General features: G+C 52.9%; 1 protein-coding gene across 5 annotated transcripts in view; it reads left to right on the top strand.

Moving 5' to 3' along the window:
• The first annotated feature begins 5,425 nt into the window (after positions 1-5,425).
• LOC120390124 (dual specificity protein kinase CLK2) overlaps positions 5,426-25,756 on the top strand; it is a 32,087-nt gene continuing 11,756 nt past the window's right edge. Inside the window, exons 1-12 of one of the 5 annotated variants that reach the window (XM_039512437.1) lie at positions 5,426-5,615; positions 10,637-10,806; positions 11,183-11,420; positions 13,190-13,286; positions 13,639-13,705; positions 14,036-14,152; positions 14,413-14,579; positions 15,015-15,109; positions 15,567-15,696; positions 16,004-16,086; positions 16,402-16,481; positions 17,024-17,114. In XM_039512437.1, the coding sequence (XP_039368371.1) occupies positions 10,637-10,806; positions 11,183-11,420; positions 13,190-13,286; positions 13,639-13,705; positions 14,036-14,152; positions 14,413-14,579; positions 15,015-15,109; positions 15,567-15,696; positions 16,004-16,086; positions 16,402-16,481; positions 17,024-17,114 (1,335 nt within the window). In that variant the 5' untranslated portion in view covers positions 5,426-5,615. Of the gene's footprint in view, positions 5,616-10,636; positions 10,807-11,182; positions 11,421-13,189; positions 13,287-13,638; positions 13,706-14,035; positions 14,153-14,412; positions 14,580-15,014; positions 15,110-15,566; positions 15,697-16,003; positions 16,087-16,401; positions 16,482-17,023; positions 17,115-17,557; positions 18,218-25,756 lie in introns of those variants that run through there. The other 4 variants (XM_039512438.1, XM_039512440.1, XM_039512436.1 and 1 more) reach the window with 4 other exon arrangements.

Here is a 25,756-nt window from a genome sequence, read left to right on the forward strand (position 1 = left end):
GGCCCATGTGGGAGGGCTTCCTGGGGCAGGAAGCGGTTGGCCCGTGGGGGCTGGTCCCAGGGCAGGACGCGGTTGGCCCATGTGTGTGTGTGTGTGGGGGTTCCCAGGGCAGGACATGGTTGGCCTGTGGGGGGGGGGGTGATTCCCAGGGCAGGACGCGGTTGGCCCGTGGGGGTGATTCCCAGGGCAGGAAGCGGTTGGTCGGGGGTGTTCCCCATGGAGTATTTGGAGGGGAAGGGCGGAGTTGCCGGGTCCTTCGCTTGTCCAGCTGCAGAGCGCGGGGTGGGGGATGGAGCCCGGGGCCCCCCAGGCGGGGCTGAGAGGTGATGGGAGGGGGAGTCTCTGGTGTCCCGTCGCCCCGGTCCGTGCAAAGCGCTTGTGAGAAGCCGGTCTCAAATCATGACGTTTGCACTGGTGTTAGTGCCGGGCATAGGGTGTGATGTGCCCCCCCCCGCACGGAGGGGGAGGGGTGTGATGTGCCGCCCCCCCCCCGCACGGAGGGGGAGGGGTGTGATGTGCCCCCCCCCGCACGGAGGGGGAGGGGTGTGATGTGCCCCCCCCCGCACGGAGGGGGAGGGGTGTGATGTGTGCCTCACACGCTGGGAGGGGCTGGAGGGCACTGACAGGGGTGTCTCCCCACACAGTGAAGGGGGTTGAGGGGGTGTGCTCCCTGCACAGGGTGGGTGGGGTGTGAGCCCCACACGCTGGGAGGGGCTGGAGGGTGGTGAAGGAGGCTGAGGGAGGTGGAGGGGTTCCCCTTTTGCTCCCCAGCAATTCTGACCTGTTTTGCAGGCTTTGAAGAGGCCGTGGCTGAGCTGTCCCAGGAGCTGGGAAGACTGGCCCAGAACCTGCAGGCACTGACCCAGTACCAGGCCACCCTCCTCAGCGTCAACAAGAGCCTGGTGAGGAGCTTCCTGCTGCCTCCCCTCCCTTTCCCCGGCTGAGGGTAGCCTGTGCAAACCCCACCTCCTCCGATCAGCTTTGGGCCGCTAAATACCACATGCAGTTTAATTTCCTAACAGGAACCTCAGGAGAGCAGGTTCTTCACAGGTGTGCTGGGCAGGGGCACAATGCCAGCAAGTGCAGGGATGGAATTATCTGTCCTGCTGCCCCCCTGACCCTCTCATGGCTCTGCCACTACTTGCTGTGTGACCCTGGGTAAATCACTCATTTTCTCTGCCCCAGAGTTTGCCCGTTTGTTAAACTAAGTCATTGATCCTGCCTTGGCAGCGAGGGGACTCTGGAATTAGTTGGTAGGATTCTTTAGAGATGCAAATGTTACACAGCAAGTTACTCAATTTCAGTTACCCCAAACTTGACTCTGTAAGCAAAGGGAGATTCCACTGGGACTGGGCAAACATCTCACTCACAAAGAACCCATCCACTGTGAGAGAGACAGCTGGTTTTCTTCTCTGACTGGGTCATTCCAGCACCCTGCATTCCATAGTGACTCTGACTAGGAGCCTAAACCCACATTTTGCACATCTTGAAAGTTATATCCCAAATTATCCTTCTGTGGGGTGGGTTTGGACTAGCTGCAGATGAGGGAGAGTAAGAGACTGTGTGTTGGGACTTCACCTAACCCTAATGATGAATGGAAATAAAGACCACAGACCAAAGCAGACATTTCTTGCCTCAGCTCTGTCTGTGTTTGTAAAAGGGGGAGAAAGAGACACAGTCATTGACTCTGGAGAGGGCAGGGGTTCAACTCTAATGTGGTATAAAATACAGAAGGAAAACTGTGAGATGAAATGGGAATGTTCTTAATGCTTTCTCTGAATACTGTGTGGGTACCTCAGTTTCCCCTATGCAGTTCTTAGGTATCTGGGTGGGGGGATCAGGGTGTGTGATTGTTGCAGAGCCCAAGAGGGCCCCTGTGATGCTGTCTGTACAGAGAATGGCCGACACTCTATCTCCTGGCAACTGGTGGCCTGAGCCCCTCCTCTGCAAAGGTGCCAACTGGAGGTGTTGGAGAACAAAGAGATCAGGTGACCTCCTGGCCCGGGAAAGGGATGAAGGCAGAGGAGGGGCTGGAGAGTTTCAGTTTGGAGCTGGCTGGGAAAATGGAGGGGAACCGAGACAGACCTCCTGGCCTCCCCTGGCCCCCCCAAGATGGACCTGACTGAGGGGTTCTGTTGTCTGTACCTGCAAGACTCGTCTTGGACTGTGTTCCTGGCGTCTAATAAACCTTCTGTGTTACTGGCTGGCTGAGAGTCCTGGTGAATCGCAGGAAGCCGGGGGTGCAGGGCCTTGTCTCCCCCAACTCTGTGACAAACTGCAGGTCAGCTATCCAAATAGCCTGCACCCTCAGCGTCAACAAGAGCCTGGTGAGGAGCCTCCTGCTGCCTCCCCTCCCTTTCCCCAGCTGAGGGTAGCCTGTGCAAACCCCACCTCCTCCAATCAGCTTTGGGCCGCTAAATACCACATGCAGTTTAATTTCCTAACAGGAACCTCAGGAGAGCAGGTTCTTCACAGGTGTGCTGGGCAGGGGCACAATGCCAGCAAGTGCAGGGATGGAATTATCTGTCCTGCTGCCCCCCTGACCCTCTCATGGCTCTGCCACTACTTGCTGTGTGACCCTGGGTAAATCACTCATTTTCTCTGCCCCAGAGTTTGCCCGTTTGTTAAACTAAGTCATTGATCCTGCCTTGGCAGCGAGGGGACTCTGGAATTAGTTGGTAGGATTCTTCAGAGATGCAAATGTTACACAGCAAGTTACTCAATTTCAGTTACCCCAAACTTGACTCTGTAAGCAAAGGGAGATTCCACTGGGACTGGGCAAACATCTCACTCACAAAGAACCCATCCACTGTGAGAGAGACAGCTGGTTTTCTTCTCTGACTGGGTCATTCCAGCACCCTGCATTCCATAGTGACTCTGACTAGGAGCCTAAACCCACATTTTGCACATCTTGAAAGTTATATCCCAAATTATCCTTCTGTGGGGTGGGTTTGGACTAGCTGCAGATGAGGGAGAGTAAGAGACTGTGTGTTGGGACTTCACCTAACCCTAATGATGAATGGAAATAAAGACCACAGACCAAAGCAGACATTTCTTGCCTCAGCTCTGTCTGTGTTTGTAAAAGGGGGAGAAAGAGACACAGTCATTGACTCTGGAGAGGGCAGGGGTTCAACTCTAATGTGGTATAAAATACAGAAGGAAAACTGTGAGATGAAATGGGAATGTTCTTAATGCTTTCTCTGAATACTGTGTGGGTACCTCAGTTTCCCCTATGCAGTTCTTAGGTATCTGGGTGGGGGGATCAGGGTGTGTGATTGTTGCAGAGCCCAAGAGGGCCCCTGTGATGCTGTCTGTACAGAGAATGGCCGACACTCTATCTCCTGGCAACTGGTGGCCTGAGCCCCTCCTCTGCAAAGGTGCCAACTGGAGGTGTTGGAGAACAAAGAGATCAGGTGACCTCCTGGCCCGGGAAAGGGATGAAGGCAGAGGAGGGGCTGGAGAGTTTCAGTTTGGAGCTGGCTGGGAAAATGGAGGGGAACCAAGACAGACCTCCTGGCCTCCCCTGGCCCCCCAAGATGGACCTGACTGAGGGGTTCTGTTGTCTGTACCTGCAAGACTCGTCTTGGACTGTGTTCCTGTCGTCTAAATAAACCTTCTGTGTTACTGGCTGGCTGAGAGTCCTGGTGAATCGCAGGAAGCCGGGGGTGCAGGGCCTTGTCTCCCCCAACTCTGTGACAAACTGCAGGTCAGCTATCCAAATAGCCTGCTTTGTTTAGGAAAGCCCCAGGCTTGCAATGCCTTGGTGGGTGTGGTTCTCATTCCTTGCTCTGCTGTCCCAGGGGTTTGAGTCTGTGTGGGTACTGGAGGTGTTCACATTGGTTTGTACAAATGGGTTGTTCTCGCAGTGTTAGCTTGGCACTTTGTTTGGCAGACTAAGCTCTGTGACTCTAACCTCTTTCTCTCCCACCATAGTGCTCATGGATGGAGAACATCAATGAATTATCCAAGCATCGGAAACGTCTTCCCACATTTGCAGCTCCTGGAAAGTGAGCTGAGAATTGTCTGGTTGATTGCACAGTGCCCATAGCAGAGAATGTCTGAACTTATTTTGGTCCCTGTGATAAGGGAAGGGAGCAAATCCCTCTCTGAGTCTTCAGTGAGCCCCGTGGAAACTGTGTTATTGGCTGAATAAACAGAACGATACCCCATTAAACTGGGTTGGTTCCTTTTCTAAAAAATAGTAATGTGAGAATTCCAAGCTGTGGCTGAATGCTGGCTACAGTGGGTGAGCTTGGCCTTGTTTCCTCTGACTCAAGGGCCCTGTAGCTACCAGTTTCTAAGGCATCTTAGAAAGGTGCCCGGTGCCCCCTCCACAGGCAGAAGCAGCCACTGTGGGAAGGTGACAGCCCTGAGTGCTCTGCCTGCCCCTTTGTCATTATTTACAATCTGGTTTGCTTCTTTCCCCAAAGAGGGCGGGTTCCTGAGGGAAAGGCTCATCAGGGAGGACCCAATGGCAATACTGGGTTCTTGCTGTTCAATGGGAAGTCCCTGCTTGTTTCTCATTATTTGGGTTAGGTTTTCTCTGTCTGGATACTAGTGTTGGCCACGTCTCAATATCGATTCTGTTGTACAGGTTTCTTACTGGCTCCTTGTGGGGTTTGTACTGGGCCCCAGCTCTGGATTGTGAACTGCAGGTGTTAGGGGGCAAGACATGGAGTCAGTATAGGGGATATAAGTGGAAGGGAGGTTGGAGTTGGGGGAGCTGGGAGAGTAGTGGACATGTGGAGGCCTTGGAACAGGAGAGAGAGTAGAAGCTGTGTGGGGGCTCTAGTGGGGTGGGGATCTGGATCTGGGGGACTGTGAGGATGGTAGATATGAGAGCAGGGGGACTGTAGCTGGGGAGGCAGGACGTAGGGAGGTGGGGCTGGAACTGGGACCATCTGTAGGGAGGGGGGACTGTAGGAGATGCGGGGGCTGTAAAAACATAATATATACCAGTCTCCTAGAACTGGAAGGGACCCTGAAAGGTCATAGAGTCCAGCCCCCTGCCTTCACTAGCAGGACCAATTTTTGCCCTAGATCCCTAAGTGGCCCCCTCAAGGATTGAACTCTCAACCCTGGGTTTAGTAGGCCAATGCTCAAACCACTGAGCTATCCCTACAAGGGTGGGGGCTGTAGGGACACAGGGAAGTAGGGGTAGGACTATAGGGGTGGGAGGTTGCAGGGACACAGGGAAGTGGGGGTGGGGGTTATGGGGGGTTGTGGTTATGGGGGGCTGCAGGGACACGGAAGTGGGGGAGGGGATTGCAGAGGGGGCTACAGGGAAGTGGGGGAGGGGCTCTAGATGTGGGGGCTGGGGCGGGGCCACCTGTGTGACGTAATGCGGGTGGGTGGGATCGTCACTTAGGCCGTACCACGTAGGGGCGGGGCTCGGCTCCGTGTCCGTCGCCGTGCGCGCCCGCCCCCGCGGACTCGGGAGCGCGCGCGGCCTGATCGGGAGGCCCCGGATCCGGAGGGAGCGGAGGCGGGCCCGGCGCGGGGCCTGGCGGGGAGCGGAGCCCGAGCAGCCGGAGCGGGGCCCGGATCCCCGGGGGCCCACGGCCGCCAACACGGACTTCCTGTGGGACAAGCGCACCGGGCTGGCTGCGAGGAGGGTGCGGGCCGGGCCTGGGCTCGCCTGTGGGGGAGGCCGGGCGGCTGGCCGTTTTTGGGGTCTAGCAGCCCAGGGGTCTGGCAGTTGAGGGGTGCAGGGAGGGACAGGAGGGTCTTGCAGTTTGGGGGATCTAGCAGCCCAGGGGTCTGGCAGTTGAGGGGTGCAGGAAGGACAGGAGGGTCTGGCAGTTTGGGGGTCTGGCAGTTTGGGGGTCTGGCAGTTGAGGGGTGCAGGAGGACAGGGGATCTGGCAGTTTGGGGGTCTGGCAGTTGAGGGGTGCGGGAGGACAGGAGGGTCTGGCAGTTTGGGGGTCTAGCAGCCCAGGGGTCTGGCAGTTGAGGGGTGCAGGAAGGACAGGGTGGGTCTGGCAGTTGAGGGGGTGCGGGAGGGACAGGAGGGTCTTGCAGTTTGGGGGTCTAGCAGCCCAGGGGTCTGGCAGTTGAGGGGTGCAGGAAGGACAGGGGATCTGGCAGTTTGGGGGTGGGGTCTGGCAGTTGAGGGGTGCGGAGGGACAGGGGATCTGGCAGTTTTGGGGGTGGGGTCTGGCAGTTGAGGGGTGCGGGAAGGACAGGTGGGTCTGGCAGTTGAGGGGTGCGGAGGGACAGGAGGATCTGGCAGTTTTGGGGGTGGGGTCTGGCAGTTGAGGGGTGCGGGAGGACAGGGGATCTGGCAGTTTTTGGGGTGGGGGGGTCTGGCAGTTGAGGGGGTGCGGGAGGGACAGGGGGACCTGGCAGTTTGGGGGGGTGTCTGGCAGTTGAGGGGGTGCGGGAGGGACAGGGGGATCTGGCAGTTTGGGATGGGGTCTGGCAGTTGAGGGGGTGCGGGAGGGACAGGGGGATCTGGCAGTTTTTGGGGGTGGGGTCTGGCAGTTGAGGGGGTGTGGGAGGGACGGGGGGGGTCTGGCAGCTCTGCAGGGAGACTCGGGTGGTTGTCTCTAGCAGGCGTTGCTGTTGATGTCTTGCTGCCCCCAGACAGGATCAGGTGCCTGTGTAGGTGATCGCTGGTGGGGAGCAGGTGGTGGGGCCACATTTCTCCTTCTCCGGTGCCAGGGCTGAAAATATTGGGATCCCAGGGCTAGTGCTTCCTATGGTCTGTCTCTAGGAGCAGCCCACCCTGTCCCAGTGGCAGGCACACACCCAGCAGCTTTACCTCCCTGCTGGCTGCTCAGTGTTCATATGATCTGGGTTGCTCTGCAGCCTGATCCAGAGCGAAGGGCTTCCAGGGCCAGGTGGAGCACTGAGCAGAGCTCACTGCTGGCTGGGAGCAGGGATCAGGGGATGGGATCAGAGCAGAGGTTTGGGAGCTAGGATTGTGGAGCTCTAATTCTAGCTCTCACTTGTTTTGTGCCCATGGCACTCTCCTTCCCCCGTGCCTCAGTGTCTCTGTCTGTAGATGGGAATCGTGACATTTTCCTGTCTGCTGGGGTGTCTGGATTAATTCAGTGGTGTTTGGAAAGCCCAGTATAAATGCTCACAGTGGTGGTGTTGATCCCTGAAGGGACCACTATCAGCAGCAGCTGGTTGCTGTTTCCATTTCAGTCTCTCTGCTGGTTTTTATAACTGCACAGTGAGCGGGAATATGACATGATAGCTCAAAATCGGTATCAGTTCCTGAGAGTGGCACCGTGCTTAGTGGCACTCCCTTTACAGCTTCTGCTGGCTGCTGTCATTTTCCGAGGAAGCCCCACTGTTCTACAGTGACCATGCTGTGGTTTGTGAGCCAGCATTAATGCTGGTCTTGGATTGGGTTTCCTGTAATGAGCATCACTTGGCATCTGAATAGCTGCCAGGATGAAACTCAGAAATGCTGATTTCTTATTAAAGATGAGAAATGTCTCCTGTCCGTGAAATGGGTGCTGCAGCCTTTGAACTGTTTTGTGTCCTGGCTTCAGAGCTTGAAGTGTTTGTTTGCAGTCCAAGCTACCCAGCAGGGAGGGAGCTGTGGTTGCCCAGGGAGGCCTGGCTTTGCCCTCCATATCTTAGCTTACTTACTCATAAGGAGGCGACTCCACCACCTTTGACCAGAAGCCATTTTATGTCTCTGTGCACCTGCTTTCAATATCAGTGAAGTTGCAAGTACAAGAAATGAGCCAGGTGTACCAGTGAATCTTGGGATGAATAAGTTATGTGAGTGAGCAGTAGTGGGTGATGGGAGCTCTAATTTCACATGCTGACAGAGGAGACTAGGCAGCAGCAATTAATTACTAGTTAATATTTCAGAGCCAGAGTTATCTAGAGGTGCTAGCAAGAGTGTGGGGGACAGGGGGCATGGCTGTCTTCCTGGCTCTGGGAAGGAGTGCAGTCTGGTGGCAAGAGCAGAGGGGACTGAGAATTGGAACTCCTGGGTTCTGCCTCTCAGTGGCTGTATAATCCACTTAAGGCATTTCATCCCTCCAGTTCTCCTATCTGTGAAATGGAGATGATTATTGCCTGCATTTGGGGGGTGGGAGACATGCGAGATTGAATTAGCAAATATTTGTGAGGTACTTTGAGAGCCAATGAGCAAAGAAGGCATCAAGGAAGTGCCCAGCGTTAGCATTTTAATTGGCCTACCCTGGGAATGTGTCTGCATGCCCAAAGAGGCATGTGATTGCCTTGCTGTACAGGTCCTATGAGGCCTGTTCACAAGACCTGCTTGCTGCTGTATTGCACGCCAATATCCCGAGACGGTTCCCCTTGGAGCTTGCCTGCTTCCACTAGGCATTTGGGCCAGATGCCAGCAGCACCCAGAGCTCTCATTCGACTGCCTCCTTCCTCTCCCAGGTGGCTTTGCTTTTCTGGGTCTTGGAAGGGGCGGGGCTTCAGAGTATGTTGGCTGTTTGAGTGTGCTCATTACGAAATGAAGGACTGATTGGGGGTGGAACATGCAGATGCTGCCACTAGAATAGCAGTGGCCAAAGCCCAGGGCCAGCTCTAGCAATTTCAGCACCCCAAGCACAGCGGCACGCCGCGGGGGGCCCTCTGCCGCTCGCCGGTCCCGCGGCTCCGGTGGACCTCCCGCAGGCGTCCCTGCGGAGGGTCCGCTGGTCCCGGGGCACGCCTGCGGGAGGTCCACCGGAGCCGCCTGCTGCCCTCCCAGCAACCGGCAGAGCGCCCCCCGCGGCATGCCGCCCCAAGCACGCGCTTGGCATGCTGGGGTCTGGAGCCGGCCCTGCCAAAGCCTCTTCACTTGGGGATGGGGAGTAGTACAGACCCTTCAGTTGGGAAAAGGCACTCTGCTAAGGAGAGAGCAGCATGGATCCTGTCACCAGAGAGTCTGTGTGTACCAGCCTAGGGCTCTGCTCCAGCACAGAGATACTTTGATACACTTGGATAGTCATCTTCCCTTCCCCCGCCCAGTTCAGAGACATGAGTGAGCAGCCCAGGCATCCTCGCCTTTCCTTGTTTGGAAAGTTTCCTTCTACTGTTGAGTTCAGCTGATAGAATCAAGCTCACTTGATGGGAGCAAAGTGCTTGGCTGTGTTGGTATGGAGCTGGCTAGTCCTGGTCCTGGTCCTCTGAGGACATGAATCTGACCTTGCCCTGGGTGCCCAGAACATCACACCCTGTGCCCAGAACCAAAAAAAATGCTGTGATTCCCAGACTTGCTTGTATTTTTCAACTCTTCCAGCCTGCAACACCCGGACCCCTCACTGACGTGTCCCTGGGGCTTTGTCCCTTCCAGAGAACACTGAGGTGCTTAGTGAGTTCCCGTAACTTTTGCAACCTATCCCTGTGCAGGCAGAATTTGAGAGAGCCCCCTCCAGCTGCCTTCACTCAGAGAGGCTCTGACTAGAGATAATACAAGAGACTGGGGGTGTTTTTGATGAACTCTCCATTGATGTAGAGCTGACACCAGAGGCTGGGCTTAACTTTCTGGGGCTGCCGATGCCATGTGTTGGATAAATGGGGGGTGTAGGCCCCAAATGGAAACTGTCAGAATCTGAGAGGGAGAGGCCAGTATCTCTGAATTCTACTGGACAAAAGCAATGTCCTCTTCCGTGCATGGCATTTCATTGAGTCCTGCTGTGCGCATTCGTTCCTGGGAGGTGGTGAGATGGAAGGGAAATGTAAATGAGGAAACAGACCAAAGTGAAAACAGATCTAGGCGGATGTTCATGTCCAGTATAGCGCTGAGGATTCTGAACCCTCTCCATCCTCGCTCCCCCACACCCTGCACTGGGCCTAGTTCATCTCTGCCCTTGACCTGCTGCAGTAACACCCTGCAATCTGCCTCTCCCATGTAGCATGCTCAGAACACTGCTGACAGTTTTGCCTTCCCCTCTCACTGCTCCATCAGTGTCACACGCAACTGAGTCTGCACTGGCTTCTCCTCAGAGCTCTCTCTATTGCTGCCCTTGTCCTCACCCCTCTGCCCAGTCCTGCTCTGCAGTCTCCCACAACCATGTGACATGGTGTCCCCGCGTGCGCACACGGCACACTCCACCCCTCAGAGCTGGTCAGAAAAACAATATTTCAGTACAAAATGGGTTGCGGGGTGAATTGAGATGGTTTTTACAGACCAGCCGGCTTCTTTCCCCATTCTCTCCTGGGGCCATGCCGGCCCTGTAATGCATTCGGATCACACTTGGTGGTGTCATACTTACTCAGGAGCTCTTTAGGGCAGAGAGCTCTCTGGCAACTAAGTCTGGAGCTGGAGTCTTCATCCCAATTCAGTGTGTGGTCCAACAGCCCTTTAGCACAGTCCAGACGTAGCCCCAGTCAGGCAGGGCTTGTACTCGTGTTCCAGCAGCTGGTGGTGCTGTCTTTGGGATGGATGGGTCTCTGGGAGGTGTCCTGGGGCAGCAGCTAGCCTGGTGAAATGGTAGCTCCTGTACTGCTGACAAAGATGGGCCTTCCTGGGTGGGGGTTGTCACCTCTTCCAAAGGGGCATGGGGGGAGGTTGGTTTCTGACCCATTGCTCTTTTGGACAATTTCTCATTTTGCTGCTCTGTGTGACACTCGTCTGGGGTCAGTTCCACTCAGGCTTTCTCTCCTGTCAGACACCCTGGAGGTCACCTGCTGGTTCTGCCCTCTCCTCTAGATGCCTCACTCCAGAAGGTACCGCTCTTCGGAGCGCAGCAGCCGAGGCAGCTATCACGAGCGCTACAGAAGTCGCAAGCACAAGAGGCGGCGGACGCGGTCCCGGTCAAGCAGCAGTGAGCGTGACCGGCGGCACCGGCGGGAAGACAGTTACCACGTTCGCTCCAGGAGGTGAGTGCCGGGGGCAGGCTGGGACCCTGGCTGCACCCCTGTAACTGCACTGAAGGAAGTTGCAGTCAGCTCAGTTTCTGCCAGCCAGGTGGCCTGGCAAGTTTGGTGCCCCAGTTTGGAGGAAAGACTGACTGGCTGCCCCCTGCCTGTCATTTGGGGGGAAGTGCACTGATGCCAGCAGGCATAGGATGGTGTCTGGAAGACTATTGCCAATGGGGCTGTGGGGAGAGCTGCTTTAGTCCTTCCTGGGGGAGCATGTGAGCAGTCACTAAAGCCTGAACTCAGGGAAGCCCCAACTCAGGGAAGCTGGGGCTTGCTGCTGCTGCTTTCCAGCTGGGCCCAATCATGTTCCAATTACTCTTCTTCCCCACCCCAGCTATGACGACCACTCTTCGGACAGGAGAGCCTATGACAGGCGCTACTGTGACAGCTACAGGCGGAATGACTACAGCCGTGAACGAGGGGAAGCCTACTATGAAACTGAGTACCGCCACTCCTATGAGTACCGGCGCTCCCGGGACCATGATGGCAGCTACCGGAGCTGCAAAAGCAGCCGGCGTAATAAGCACAGGCGGAGACGGCGCCGCAGCCGGTCCTTTAGCCGCTCCTCATCGGTGAGTACCCTGTAACTCCAGATCTTTCCCTGTAACCTTTCTCTCCCAGGTTGCGCGCTTGGTAAGTAGGACACTCACTTACTTTCTTACACAGACTCAGCTTGTGAAATGCATAGAAAAATCTAGTGCAGGCAGCTGCTCCCATCCGCCGTCCTGATGCGCCAGTGCAGCAGCTGCCCTGAGCCTGATGGGCCCAGGCAGCTTTCGGGGCACCTCTTGGGTTACCCACCCTCCAGTAGGAGAAGCCAGGAGAGGAGCTGGGCGCCCCATGGGGCCCAGTGCAGCCCCCACCTCTTGTTTCCCCAGGCGGTGACGCTGTGGCTGTCGTTCCCATCTCCTGTCCCTCAGTAGGGTGCTGTTGTTGTCGTTGTGTGTGTTGTCTGTATCGCAGTACTGCTTACGGGCCGCAGCCAAGCGGCAGGGTCTCTGTGCCGGGCAGCATGGAGGAGATAAGATGGTCCTTGCCTCAGAGAGCTCAGTATCCCTGTGACTGAAGGACTGGCCCCTGCAGCCCCAGTGCCTGGCATCCCCACTGGAGTGGTGCTGTAGCAGGAGGCCTGGTCCCTGGGGTGCTCAGCTCTTGTGTTTGAGCAGTAGAGCCACCCCTTAGCTTCTGCTGGGTGGGCCCTGGCTATTCAAGATGTTGTGCAGGGGGCTCTGGCAAAACAGTTTGGCGTGTGGACCAGTCAGTTCAGATGGAGGCAACAGGCTTTTTCCAGCGTAGGGTCCCCAGCCGCCTTCCTCTAGCCTACGCTGCTGCTTGCCTTCCGTTTTCTTTAGGCTCAAGATTCTCTGTCTCCACTTGGTGTCCTGGCTGCATGTTCAGGGCTGTTCCAGGACTAGGATGGGAGTCCTGGGCTGGAGATGGGGCCCCCAGGCTGCTGGCTCTTTGCTCCCAAGTGTGGGGTTACTTAGCTGAAGAAGAACTGAAAACAGGAACTCTCTCTTCTCTGATGCAAGTCTCTCATCTGACCTCATCCCAGGCTGTGCCCATTCCACTTTGTGCTCCTTTTCTCTGGGGGGTTAGTCTCTCCAGGACCAGTTTGGTTAGGGGAGGGCAGATGATCTGCCTCGGGGGTTGTTACTCACAAGGTCTGTCTGGTTCTGGATGCAGCGTTGTGCTTTGTAAATCTCTTAGTTCTTCCTTCCGTGTTGGGGTGGGGAAGGCTGTTGGAAAAGGGTGGGGATGTCTGTGCAGGGGCAGTTTGGCCCTTTACTTGTGACAGATTTCCCAGCACGCCGTCTGCCGCTGCCTTTCCTTGGCGGCTGATGTGGGGCTGATGTGAGCCCCTCCTTGTGGTCACCGAACACTTGGCTGGTGACCGTGTGCTCTCTTGGCAGTGACCCAGGACCTGAACGTCAGCACTGCTCCTCTCCAAAGCCCCAGAGGAGTGAGAGCAGCTGGCCCCTCCCTCTCACTACCCCATCCCCTCCGCTCGCCCCTGTTCTGGTCTTCGCTCTTGCACTGGTTCGGGGGGGGCTGTTTGTAGGTTTTTTCTTTTTTTTTTTTCTTTTTTTGCTACAAAGAAAAGCAAACTGTTTTTTTCTTTTCTGAGCTAGTGTGTTGTATCTTGACATGTTCCCTTGCAATATCCCTATCGTTATATATTCCTCTGTGCCGTATGAATTGGCTGGGAATCTCCTCCTGCAACCCCTCCTCAAACAACCATGTGAATTTCCAAACCAACCAATGTGTGACGCTGGCTGCTGCGCTGGTTTGAAAATCTGATTGGCTGGTGAATGATGAATTCCCTGTCTGCCTGGGCCAGCAGCGGAGTCGACAGAGCAGCAGAAGGGCCAAGAGTGTGGAGGACGACGACGAGGGGCATCTGATCTATCGCGTCGGCGACTGGCTACAAGAAAGATGTACAGCCGAATCGTAACATAATTTAGCTCTCTAGTTAAGCTCCCATCGCAGTCGCAGATCTGTCTTATCTTTCTGTTCTGTTTTATTTTCATTGTTTTTAAAGAGAAAACCCCCTTCCCTCCCTCCTTCCCTTTCGTTAAAGATATTAATTTTCTATTTTGCATTGTTACCAAAATACCAGGGAACTAGGGCAGTTGCCTTGTGCAGCCGGTGTCAGCATTCTGCTGCACTGGTGTCTCAAGCTGTGTGCAGGCTAGGTGTTGCAATGCATTCTCCTCTGCCTTGTGTATGCGCTGCATCCAGGTCCTGCTCACCCCCTCATGTCACCTTCTCTCTCTCTCTCCCTCTCAGATGAGATTATTAGCACCTTAGGGGAAGGCACATTTGGCAGAGTGGTGCAGTGTGTGGATCACCGGAGGTAAGCATGCTGACTGGGCTCGCACGGTGGGCGGGCAACCAGCTGAATGTGTGTATAAAGGCTGGAGCTTTTGTGGGGAGATGAACCCTCTCCCTCCTGGACTCCAGTTCAAATCCAGTGTGGATCAGTAGGCACCCACTGCTGATCCCATATGGTGTGGGATACAGTGGTGGGTCTTGTGATTGTTTGTAGTGGAATAAACCCACCATCTCAGCCTGCACTGTCCAGCCAACCAAAATCTCTGCTGGACCTGGCTAGTCCATGACACCCCTTCCCCAGGGTGTGGGCTCAGCTCCACAGTGACCTTGCTTTCTTCCTTCCTCTCCCCAGAGGGGGCGCACGCGTTGCCCTAAAAATCATAAAAAACGTGGAGAAGTATAAAGAGGCTGCTCGGCTGGAGATCAACGTGCTGGAGAAAATCAATGAGAAGGATCCAGAGAATAAGAAGTGAGTGTCTTGCTGTGGTGGGGCCAGGGAGGCAGTGTCATCCTAGCCCGTATGCCCTCCAGCTGCTAGGGAGCTGCCTGGCAGCCCATGGCAGGGTGTGGGGCGGCAGTGCCATCCCAGTCTGCCGTACTGGGGTCCTGAGTTCATTGTTCAAAGTATTGTAGGGTTGGGGTCAGTCTTGGCTGCTCTGTGCCCCGTTGGGGGGTGGGGAATGGCCGGGGAGGACTAGGACCGTCTCTAACAGAAGTGTCTCCTCTCAGCCTGTGTGTGCAGATGTTTGACTGGTTCGATTACCATGGCCACATGTGCATCTCCTTTGAGCTGCTGGGGCTCAGCACCTTCGACTTTCTGAAGGACAACAACTACTTGCCCTACCCCATCCACCAAGTGCGGCATGTGGCCTACCAGGTGTGCCAGGCTGTGAAATGTGAGTGGCAGCCGCTCCCCTCCCTGACAGGATGGGGTGGGAGGGTCTTTGGGCCACACCTGTGCCAGCTCTGCATCTGATAGGCCCAGGGCACCCCATCACTAGAAGGGGCTCCCTTCTGCAGATTCCAAGGCCAAGTCCTCCCTGCCTGCCAAGAGAAGGAAAATGGTGCATTGTGGTGAACCCACCCTCCTTTACCCGTCTCTGTAAGAGCAGTAATCATGTGGGATGGGGACAGAGAGGTGCCACAGATCTGGGTACCCTCTCTTCCTGTGTCCCACAGCTCTGAGTGTGGAGCCCATCAGCTCCAGTTCCCTGCACCCTGGGCTGGAGCAGTGTCTGACAATGTAAACCACATTCACTGACCACTGCAAACTGGTGTCGGTGTCAGCTGGGTTTAATGGACTCTGACTCTGATCATGTTTTCCTCCCCAGTTCTGCATGACAATAAACTCACTCACACGGACCTCAAACCGGAGAACATCCTCTTTGTGAACTCAGATTATGAACTCACCTATAATCTGGAAAAGGTAAAGGGGCTGCCCTCACCTTAAGTGCCTCCTGTGAAGTGTTCTGGCCTCCCCTGGCCCTACAATCAGATAGGAAGGGGTGGGGGGCACCCGTTTTCCTGGTGGGAGCACTAGTGAATTGTGCTGTAGGGAACAATTCTGCAGTGTCGGTCTCCTGCCCCTGGGAGGTGGATGGGATGGGATGGGACTCATAGGGTTCCTGTGTCTGTTCAGGGCCCAGTTATCACGTGAGTTGCCTTCATCTTCTGTAAACAGACAGCAGTGGTCCCAGGGTGCTCTGAGAGCTGGTGAGAGCAGCCTTGGCGCTTGTGGGTGGGCAGGAGTGGAAGGACAAGTGCCAGGCCTAATGATGCTCCTCCAAAGCGATCCATTTCTGTGGTGCCCTGCTGTGCAAGGGGCTGAGGCTGCCTGGTGAAACTCCTGTGTAACTGGTCCCTTCTCTCTCCCTCTCTCCAAGAAGCGAGATGAGCGGAGCGTGAAGAGCACGGCCATCAGAGTGGTTGATTTTGGCAGTGCAACATTTGATCATGAGCATCACAGCACCATTGTCTCCACCAGGCACTACCGAGCCCCAGAGGTCCTACTGGGTATGTACCGCAGGCTCTGTGTGCTGCGTTGCAGGATGCTGGCCCCTGAGTTCCCAGGGATCACACTGAGTAGGCACCATGGGCTCTGTTTGCTGAGCTATGGGCTGTTTGCCTCCCTGCCATGCCATTTTTCTAGAAATGCCAGCAGATGCACAGCTCAGAGCACTGGCTTCAGTAGAGGCTGTGAGCACGCTGAGTGTCAGTCGAGGCAAAAATTTCCTTTGGCAGCAGCTTATAGAAAAGGAGGTTTGCAGATCTTGTGCAGTGACTGCTCTTTCCCTCTGGTAATAACCCCTCTGCTTCTTAGAACTCGGCTGGACCCAGCCCTGTGATGTGTGGAGCATCGGCTGCATTGTCTTCGAGTATTATGTGGGCTTCACCCTGTTCCAGGTGAGACTCACGTCCTTGCTCCACAACCGCATCAGCTTCAAGCTGATGGAGTCAAATCCTGGCACTCTCCCACTATTGTTTTGGGACATCCACGCCTGGGAGTGGGTTCTCCTGATCATTGGCGTCCTCTGGTGCTGCAGTCAGCAGTGCGCTGGGCATTGGCTGGCAGCCAGGAACCACACTCATTCTGTGGCTGCAGTAAGAGGCTGAGACATCCTAGCACCAGTGAGCTGGAGAATCCCTCGAGCTGTGCAGGAGTCCGAGTCTGCTTCATGACATCCCCTTATGAGCTGGGCCAATCTGTCTCTCTTCCAGACTCATGACAACCGGGAGCATCTGGCCATGATGGAGAGGATCCTGGGTCCGATTCCTTCACGGATGATCCGAAAGACCAGGTGAGAGAGGCTGGCGGGATGCTGCAGGACCTGCCATTTGCTCTCCTTGCCTCATTTCCCTGTGGTAGTTCCTGCTGATGTGGGGCTCGGGCTCAGGGGTTCCTTACTGAATCAGCTCTGTTTACAGCGCTGTTCTGGAGTAGAGCGGCCGAGCATGCCTGTGACCCCCGCCCCGTATTGTCTGGGTGGCTGAGTCTCTATGGAGGCAGGGGGTCTCCACTCCAGCTCCTTGCTGTTATGGCCCCATTGCTCAGTCCCTTCTGCTGTAACTTAGGCCTGGGCTACACTAGCGGGGGGTTCAAACTAAGATACGCAACTTCAGCTACTCTATTTGCGTAGCTGAAGTCAAAGTATCTTAGTTCGACTTACCTGGCCGTCCTCATAGCAGCAAGTCGACTGCCGCGGCTCCCTCGTCGACTACGCTTACTCCTCCTGCTGAGGTGGAGTACAGGCGTTGATTTGGGGATCGATTTATCGTGTCCAGACAAGACACAATAAATCGATCCCCGATACCCTTACTGTGTCACCTCTTACTCTGGCAGGAAGCAGAAATATTTCTACCATGGTCGCCTGGATTGGGACGAGAATACCTCTGCAGGCCGCTATGTCCGGGAGAACTGCAAACCACTGCGGGTAAGGCTCCCACCTGGGGCACCCCTCCCTTCCCATGGGAACTCTTAATGCCTGCCCCAGCTCCTGAGAATTTGGACTCTGTGTAGCCAGCAGGGCTGTGAACGTGGCCTGCTGGGAGCCACTGAAAGGCTCTGTCCACATGGGTTCTTGATGGAAACTGGAACTGAGTTAGAGATTAAGACTGGAAATGGAAAAGGCAGTGATGGGAGCTTAGCCAGAAGGCTGGAAAGGGGGTTGGGGGCTGAGAAGCCCTGGGGGAGGTGCCTGCGAAGGAGAAATGAGAACTGGACAACAGGTGCTCATTAGAATGCTCCACAGTTTTGGGGCCTTCTAGGTCCCAAGCCCTAACTGGGCTCTTTGCCCCGGAAGCGTGTTGGGAGCTCCCAGCTGTGCTGCAGTGAGGGTGGTGGGCCATGCTGTGTCTTTCCCCCTCATCTTCCCAGAGATACCTGACCTCTGAGGCGGAGGACCACCACCATCTCTTCGACCTCATCGAGAGCATGCTGGAGTATGAGCCGTCAAAGCGCATCACTCTGGCCGAGGCACTCAAACACCCGTTCTTCGACATGCTGAAAACAGAGCCAAGCCCAAAAGTGTGGGACTCTAGCCGAGACATCAGCCGGTGACGCTGCTGGTGCCCAGTCTGTCCTCAGATTCTAGCCCCCGTGGAGGCCTATGTGATTTCTATTCGGACACTTGGTGCTTTTTTTATACAAAAAAAAACCCAAACAAACCCCCCTGGATCTTTTTGTTACTATGTAAAACTGTTAATATGTGAGATGTTGTAAATACCCGAATCTCTATCTGCCTTTGAGCTCCATGGACCCAAGCCCCTGCTGCTGCCATTACTCCTAGGGGAGGGGGCCTCTTACGTCCCTGCTGTGAATACCTCTGTTCATGTGTTGCTTTGTCTCCTGTTCTCTCTTCCTGCCCTCCCCAGGGCTCCCGGCTGTCTGTAGCTCATCCATTTCCTTGTAAGTTATGAAGCTGGTGGGGTTGCATGGGAATTATTTTTTTGGATCAATGTCATAGCCCATCCCCGCACCAGAGTTTTATATGAATTTTGTACAGTCTTTGTGAAAATAAATATGAAGTCAATTAAACTTTCTGGCCTTCCTCCCAGTCTGCGTCCAGACTAGTGGGGGCCCATCTCGGCATTTTCCGGTGCCCTGGGATTGAGGCGCTGCTTCCCCCATCCCAGAAGATGGGGTATGTGGTGCATGGGACATTAGCCTAAATAAGAACTTTAACCCCCAGATCTTTGCTAATTCCCTGGAAATGGAGATTCAGCTTCTGTCTTGTATTGGGTAGTAAATGTACTGTTGGTGGTTCTTTTGGGCCGTGATGTTGTGCATCAGCTACACTCTGCTTCTGCAGAGGATGGAAGGGAGTCCTTTGTCCCAGCAAGAAGATACTTGAGGGGATAGGATCTCTGTATTGGTTTCTGCTCTGCTTGACCCACCTCCAGCTGTAAAACTCATTCCAATCTTGAATGCTTGACTGGTGCCCAAAAACGCACCTGCCAAGGGTTGCTCTTGGTGTGAGGGTTGCAACTGGATTTGAGCTATAAGCCCTGATGCCTCAATCCTGTTTCAGAGTTACTGCTGTGTGACTCTGATTCGATTATAGGGTGGAGACCGGACTGGGGACCAGAGACAGCTCTGCAGTTTTGCAGCCAGAACTCCTTCCTGAGGGTGAGCCATTCCAAGCAGTGGGGCCATCTCCTGTCCGCATTCCTCTGATGGACTTCCTATGCATTGTTCTTTGCTCTTGTGCCTTCTGTGGCTGCCATGTGCTACCTAGTAGCCTTGGCACCTCTGCAGAGGTCACTGCAGCAGGGCTCCTGGTCTTCCAGCCTGGCTTGTTGGCTGTAAGAGGATTGGAGACGTCAGTTGCTGTTCCAGGGGACAGCAGAGCATGTGCTGGCTCCTCTGGAAAAGCCTCCTCATTTCAGGATTAGTGCTAAATATGAAATGCAGCCAGCTTTGGTGTGGGGCTGGCAGCCAGTTCCTAAGACAAAAAAAAAAAAGCGGACTTTAAGCCCAGGTTGCTGTGACAAATCCAGACTTTTACAATGTCCCAGGCTCATTAATGTCTGCACCAAGTGAGCCTGAGTGTTTGAGGTCTTGCCAGAACATGTCATTCACCCACAGGATGTATTGGTATTGACTGTATTAGTGATGGCTGTCAGGAAAACTGTCTAGGTGCGCTGTAGCTATCCCTTTGCAGGCGGCCATCCCAACAAGAGCTTTCCTTACCCAAACTCACAGCGTAGCCACCTGTTCTGCTGCTGAGCTATTCTCTCTGTTCCTCTCTGCTCTTTTACCAGCTGCACAGCAGGAGTTGTTGTCTGAACTGGGCTATCTCCCACTGGAGCCTGCAGAGAAGTCACGAACATAGTGGAATCTTCATGTTAGTTCTTGATTAAATGCTTGGCAGGGAAAGTCTCATAGGGGGCTGAGGGGGAGAGACAGAACCGATGCCTGAGGAGTCCTCATGTAGGGTACTTTGCTAATGCACCATCTGGCTATGACAGACTGTGCCCTAGCCTAGCACCCTGTCATCACTCAGAAGGATAAAGGAAAAGCTCAGCTTCACCTGGAGTTAGTGACATCTGAGACTTGGGTGAGGGATGGGGTGACATTGAGTCATCTTCGTGTCCTGATTCCAATTTAAGGAGCTTGGGCTGGGAGCATTAATCTGTCTCCAACAGTGCTGCTCAACCAGCAGCTTATCACATTGCAGTGACACAATGAGCATCCAGGATTGAGCACAGGAAAGCCTGACACCACCGTGCCGGCCGTCAGTGTCCAGCTGAGGGCAAGCAGGAACTGGATCTGAGTGAGTAACCTGTTCCCTGTACCCAGCTAGGTCCAGGAGAGAATCCCTATTTCCAGCCTGACCACCTGCCCTCAGCCTCCTGGGTAGCAACATAGCTAACTCCCTTGCAGCTTGAGAGAGACCAGAGTTCTGCCCTGGACATTATGCACTGAGCTACCAAGCCCTGTGCTATCAGTCTGGCAACCTGGAGGCTGGGTGGGGAGTGGCTGCATTTGGGCTACGCATTCCTTCTAGCTCCTCTCTCTTGCTCTCCAAGAGGATGGATGATAATCTGTGGCCATGAGGCAGGTGCAACGGCTGCCCAGGTACTGAATTCCTGGACCTGTGTCTGGTTCGGCATGCTTGCCCTCTGTGCCCCATACAGCCAGCTCCCAGGATGGTGAGCAATCCCCTTGGCATATCAGGGCAGTCTAGCCACTCCACTTGCTGCTGTGTGTCTCCAGATGATGTCTGAATGGGAAATGTTAGTGGAACTAGCAGCACTGAGGGTCTCTTGTGTCCTGTATCCTGACTTGAGCTGGTCAGGAGGTTCAAAGCCACTGGAATTTGCCTGTCTGTCTGTCTTTGTCATGCCAGAGATTCCTCCCATGCCAGCTTGGGACTGGGACATCTCTACAAATAGCACCTCGCCATGCCCTACATGGATTCATAGATTCCAAGGGCCAGAAGGAACCCATGTGATCATCTAGTCAAACCTCCTGTATAGCACAGGGCGGAGTAATGCCCTCAAATAATTCCTAGAGCAGATATTTAAAAAAAACACCCAATCTTGATTTAAAAATTCAGTGACAGATAATCTATCGTGACTCAGTAAATTGTTGCAATGGTTAATTACCCTCATGGTCAAACATTTACAGGGCTGCCCAGAGGGGGGGCAAGAGGGGCAATTTGCCCCAGGCCCCGAGCCCCACAGGGGCCCCCATGAGAGTTTTTCAGGGCCCCTGGAGCGGGGTCCCTCACTCGCTCCGGGGGGCCCGGAAAACTCTTGCGGGGCGGAAGGACCCCCCGCTGGCGAATTACCGCCGAAGATAGAGCGGGACCCGCCGCCGAAGTTCAGCTCGGTCTTCGGCGGTAATTCGGCAGCAGGGGGCCCTTCCATTCCGGGACCCGCCGCCAAAGTGCCCCGAAGACCCGTGACGGGGGGCTCCCCGCCGCCGAATTACCGCCAAAGACCGGGCTGCACTTCGGCGGCGGGTCCCGCTTCGGCGGTAATTCGGCGGCGGGGGGGCCCCGCCGCGGGTCTTCAGGGCACTTCGGCAGCGGGTCCCGGAACGGAAGGGCCTCCCACCGCCGAAGACCCCAGGCCCCCGGAATCCTCTGGGCAGCCCTGAACGTTTACGCCTCGTTTCCAGTCTGAATTTGTCTAGCTTCTACTTCCAGCCATTAAATCGTGTTAGACTGAAGAACCCATAATTCAACATTTGTTCCCCTGATGTAGATACAGACTGTAATCAAGTTGCCCCTTAACTTTCTCTTTCTTAGGCTAAAGAGAATGAGCTCTTTAAGCCTATCACTATGCCATGTTTTCTAATCCTTATTCTTATGGCTCTTCTCTGAGCCCTCTCCTATTTATCAACATCCTTCTTGAATCGTGGGCACCAGAACTGGACACAGAGTCCATCAGCAGTCGCACCAGTGCCAAAGAGAGGTAAAATAACCTCTCTATTCCTACCCGAGAGTCCTCTGTTTATGTATCCCAGGCTTGCATTAGGTCTTTTGGCCATGGTGTCACATTAGGCTTTCAACTTCAACTAATTATCCCCCAGAACCTCCATGTTTTTTCAGAGTCACTGCTTAGAGTTCTCCATCCTGTAAGTATAGCCTAAGTTTTTTACTAGACGTATACATTTACATTTAGCCGTATTAAAACGCATATTGTTTGCACCCAGTTTACCAAGCAATCCAGATGGCTCTGAATCAGTGTCCTGTCCTCTTCATTATTTACCATGCCCACAATTTTTGTGTCATGTGAAAACTCTGATGATTTTGTGTTTTCTTTCAGGTCATTGATAAAAATGTTAAATAGTGTAGGGCCAAGAACCAATCCCTGCAGGACCCCACTGTAAACACATCTGCTTGATGATGATTCCTCGTTTACAATTACATTTTGAGACTGATCAGGTTTTTTATCCATTTAATGTGTGCCAAGTAAACTTTATATCATTCTAGTTCAGGTGTCGGCAACCTTCCAGAAGTGTGTGCCGAGTCTTCATTTATTCACTCTCATTTAAGGATTTGCATTCCCGTAATACATTTTCATGTTTTTAGGTCTCTTTCTTTAAGTCTATAATATATAACTAAACTATTGTTGTATGTAAAGTAAATAAGGTTTTTAAAATGTTTAAGAAGCTTCATTTAAAATTAAATTAAAATGCAGAGCCCCCTGGACCGGTGGCCAGCACCCGGGCAGTGTGAGTGCCACTGAAAATCAGCTCATGTGCTGCCTTACCCAGTAAGAACTTAGCCAGTACTCCAAGACTCATTGAAAATCAGCATTAATGGTCTAGTGAGCGCCTCAGCCAGCTCTTTTAAAACTCTTGGATGCGAGTTATCTGGACCTGCTGATTTAAAAGTATCTAACTTTAGAAGCTTCTGCTTAAAATCCTCCAGACATACTATTGCAATGCAAAGTATGTTATCACCATATGATGAGACTAACATCTGGTTTTCCGCCAAACACAGAACAGAAATATTTATTGAACATTTCTGCCTTTTATGCATTATTAACACTTCCATTTCAGTCTAATAATGGATCAATACCATTGTCAGGATTCTTTTTGTTCTTTATATATTTTGTTAAAAATCCTTATTGTCCTTAACTCTGCTGGCTATACATTTCTCCTTGTGTCCTTTTGTTTCCAATTTTCTACAATACCATACTTCTGATTTATATTAATTACTATCAATTTTGCCTCTCTTCCATTTGACACACACTCACACTCACACTCACACTCACACTCACACTCACACTCACACTCACTTTCACTTTTTCCCTGTAAACCAGGCTGGTTTTTTACCCAGCACTGCCTTCTTCCTCAATTGTTGGATTTTGGCTTCTTGAGCATCTATTAGATATGTTGTTCTTAAATGATTCCCAATTATCAATCACATTTTCTGACTAAATTCTCTCTTCCAGCTGACTTGGCTTGAAACTGTTTTTAGCTTTGTGAAATCTGCCCTTTTAAAGCATAAAGCATATATATTATAGGTGTGGACTTTATTCTGCTTGCACAGTATAAATGTGACCAAGTCATGATCACTTGTACCTAAGTATCAGAGGGGTAGCCATGTTAGTCTGGATCTGTAAAAGCAGCAGAGAGTGCATCCGACGAAGTGGGTATTCACCCACGAAAGCTCATGCTCCAATACGTCTGTTAGTCTATAAGGTGCCACAGGACTCTTTGCTGCTTTTACTTGTACCTAAGCTACTGTTAATTAATTAGTTCCTCTACTTGTTAGGACAAGGTCTAATAAAGAATTCCTCCATGTTGACTGCAACACTTTTTGAGATAGGAAATTATTGATAAATAATTATTGATAAAAATTTAGAAATTTCAAGCTTGTTTTAATACTGCCAGCTTGAGATCTCCAGCATCTTTCACTCAAATTGAAATCCCCCATGATCATTTTTTTTCTACACATCCTAGGTAGGTGCTTAAGGAGATAACCAAATTCCAGGGTGGCCATCTGTAGCTAATACCCAATTTTGTGCTTTATCTGTTAGGACACTGAGCTGTAAACATTCAAGATAATTTTCTTCTGAGTTATCAGTGAATCAGAAACAGGCAGTGCAATTTTTGGCATAGAGTGCCATTCTCTCTCTCTCTTTGCCCACTTGATCCTTCCTAAATAGGTTACAACCATTGATTTTTAACATTTATCAGCCTCTTTGATTATAATGTCGGGTGGTTTCTGTGGATGGCATTGCGTTCTGCACAACTTAGGTTATGAGGCAAGCGATATTGTTTTTCCACGATTTCTGCCTGTGCACGCCGGCGGAAGCATTCTATGTATAGGTCCAGACTGTCATTTCGACCATGACAGTCAAAATGACAGTCTGGACCTACATAGACCTATACATAGAATGCTTGCCTCATAACCTAAGTTGTGCAGAACGCAATGCCATCCACAGCCTCAGAAACCACCCTGACATTATAATCAGAGGCTGATGAATTAGGTGCTGTTGTCATCATGAACAGGTCTGACTACCAAAAGGAGGCCGCCAGACAACTCTCCAATACCAAATTCTACAGGCCACTTCCCTCAGATCCCACTGAGGAATACACTAAGAAACTGCACCATCTACTCAGGACACTCCCTACACTAACACCAGAACAAATCAACATACCCTTAGAGCCCCGACCAGGGTTATTCTATCTACTACCCAAGATCCACAAACCCGGAAATCCTGGACGCCCCATCATCTCGGGCATTGGCACTCTCACTGAAGGACTGTCTGGATATGTGGACTCTCTACTCAGACCCTACGCCACCAGCACTCCCAGCTATCTCCGTGACACCACTGATTTCCTGAAGAAACTACAATGCATTGGTGACCTTCCGGAAAACACCATCCTAGCCACCATGGATGTAGAGGCTGTCCACACAAACATCCCACACACAGATGGAATACAAGCTGTCAGGAACAGCATCCCTGATGATGCCACAGCACAACTGGTTGCTGAGCTCTGTGCCTTTATCCTCACACACAACTATTTCAAATTTGATGACAATATATATCTCCAGATCAGTGGCACCGCTATGGGCACCCTCATGGCCCCACAATATGCCAACATTTTTATGGCTGACCTGGAACAATGCTTCCTCAGCTCTCGTCCACTCACGCCCCTTCTCTACCTATGCTACATTGATGACATCTTCATCATCTGGACCCATGGGAAGGAGACTCTGGAAAAATTCCACCACGATTTCAACAGCTTCCACCCCACCATCAACCTCAGCCTGGACCAATCTACACGGGAGGTCCACTTCCTAGACACCACGGTGCAAATAAGTGATGGTCACATTAACACCACCCTATACCGAAAACCTACCGACCACTATGCCTACCTTCATGCCTCCAGCTTCCATCCCGGGCACACCACACAATCCATTGTCTACAGCCAAGCACTGAGGTACAACCGTATCTGCTCTAGCCCCTCGGACAGAGACCAACACCTACAAAATCTCCATCAAGCATTCTCAAAACTACAATACCCGCACGAGGAAATAAGGGAACAGATCAACAGAGCCAGATGTGTACCCAGAAGCCTCCTACTGCAAGACAAACCCAAGAAAGAAAGCAACAGGACTCCACTGGCCATCACATACAGTCCCCAGCTAAAACCCTTCCAATGCATCATCTGGGATCTACAACCCATCCTGGACAATGATCCCACACTTTCACAGACCTTGGGTGGCAGGCCAGTCCTCACCCACAGACAACCTGCCAACCTGAAGCATATTCTCACCAGTAACTGCACGCTGCACCATAGTAACTCTAACTCAGGAACCAATCCATGCAACAAACCTCGATGCCAACTCCGCCCACATATCTACACCAGCAACACCATCACAAGACCTAACCAGATCAGCCACACCATCACCGGTTCATTCACCTGCACGTCCACCAATGTAATATACGCCATCATGTACATAGCAGAAGGGCATTGCTGGCATATCGGCCAAACTGGACGGTCTCTACGGAAAAGGATAAATGGACACAAATCAGATATTAGGAATGGCAATATACAAAAACCTGTAGGAGAACACTTCAACCTCCCTGGCCACACAATAGCAGA

Source organism: Mauremys reevesii, linkage group 24 (assembly GCF_016161935.1).
Source record: "Mauremys reevesii isolate NIE-2019 linkage group 24, ASM1616193v1, whole genome shotgun sequence".
In the NCBI taxonomy this organism is placed as follows: Eukaryota; Metazoa; Chordata; order Testudines; family Geoemydidae; genus Mauremys; species Mauremys reevesii.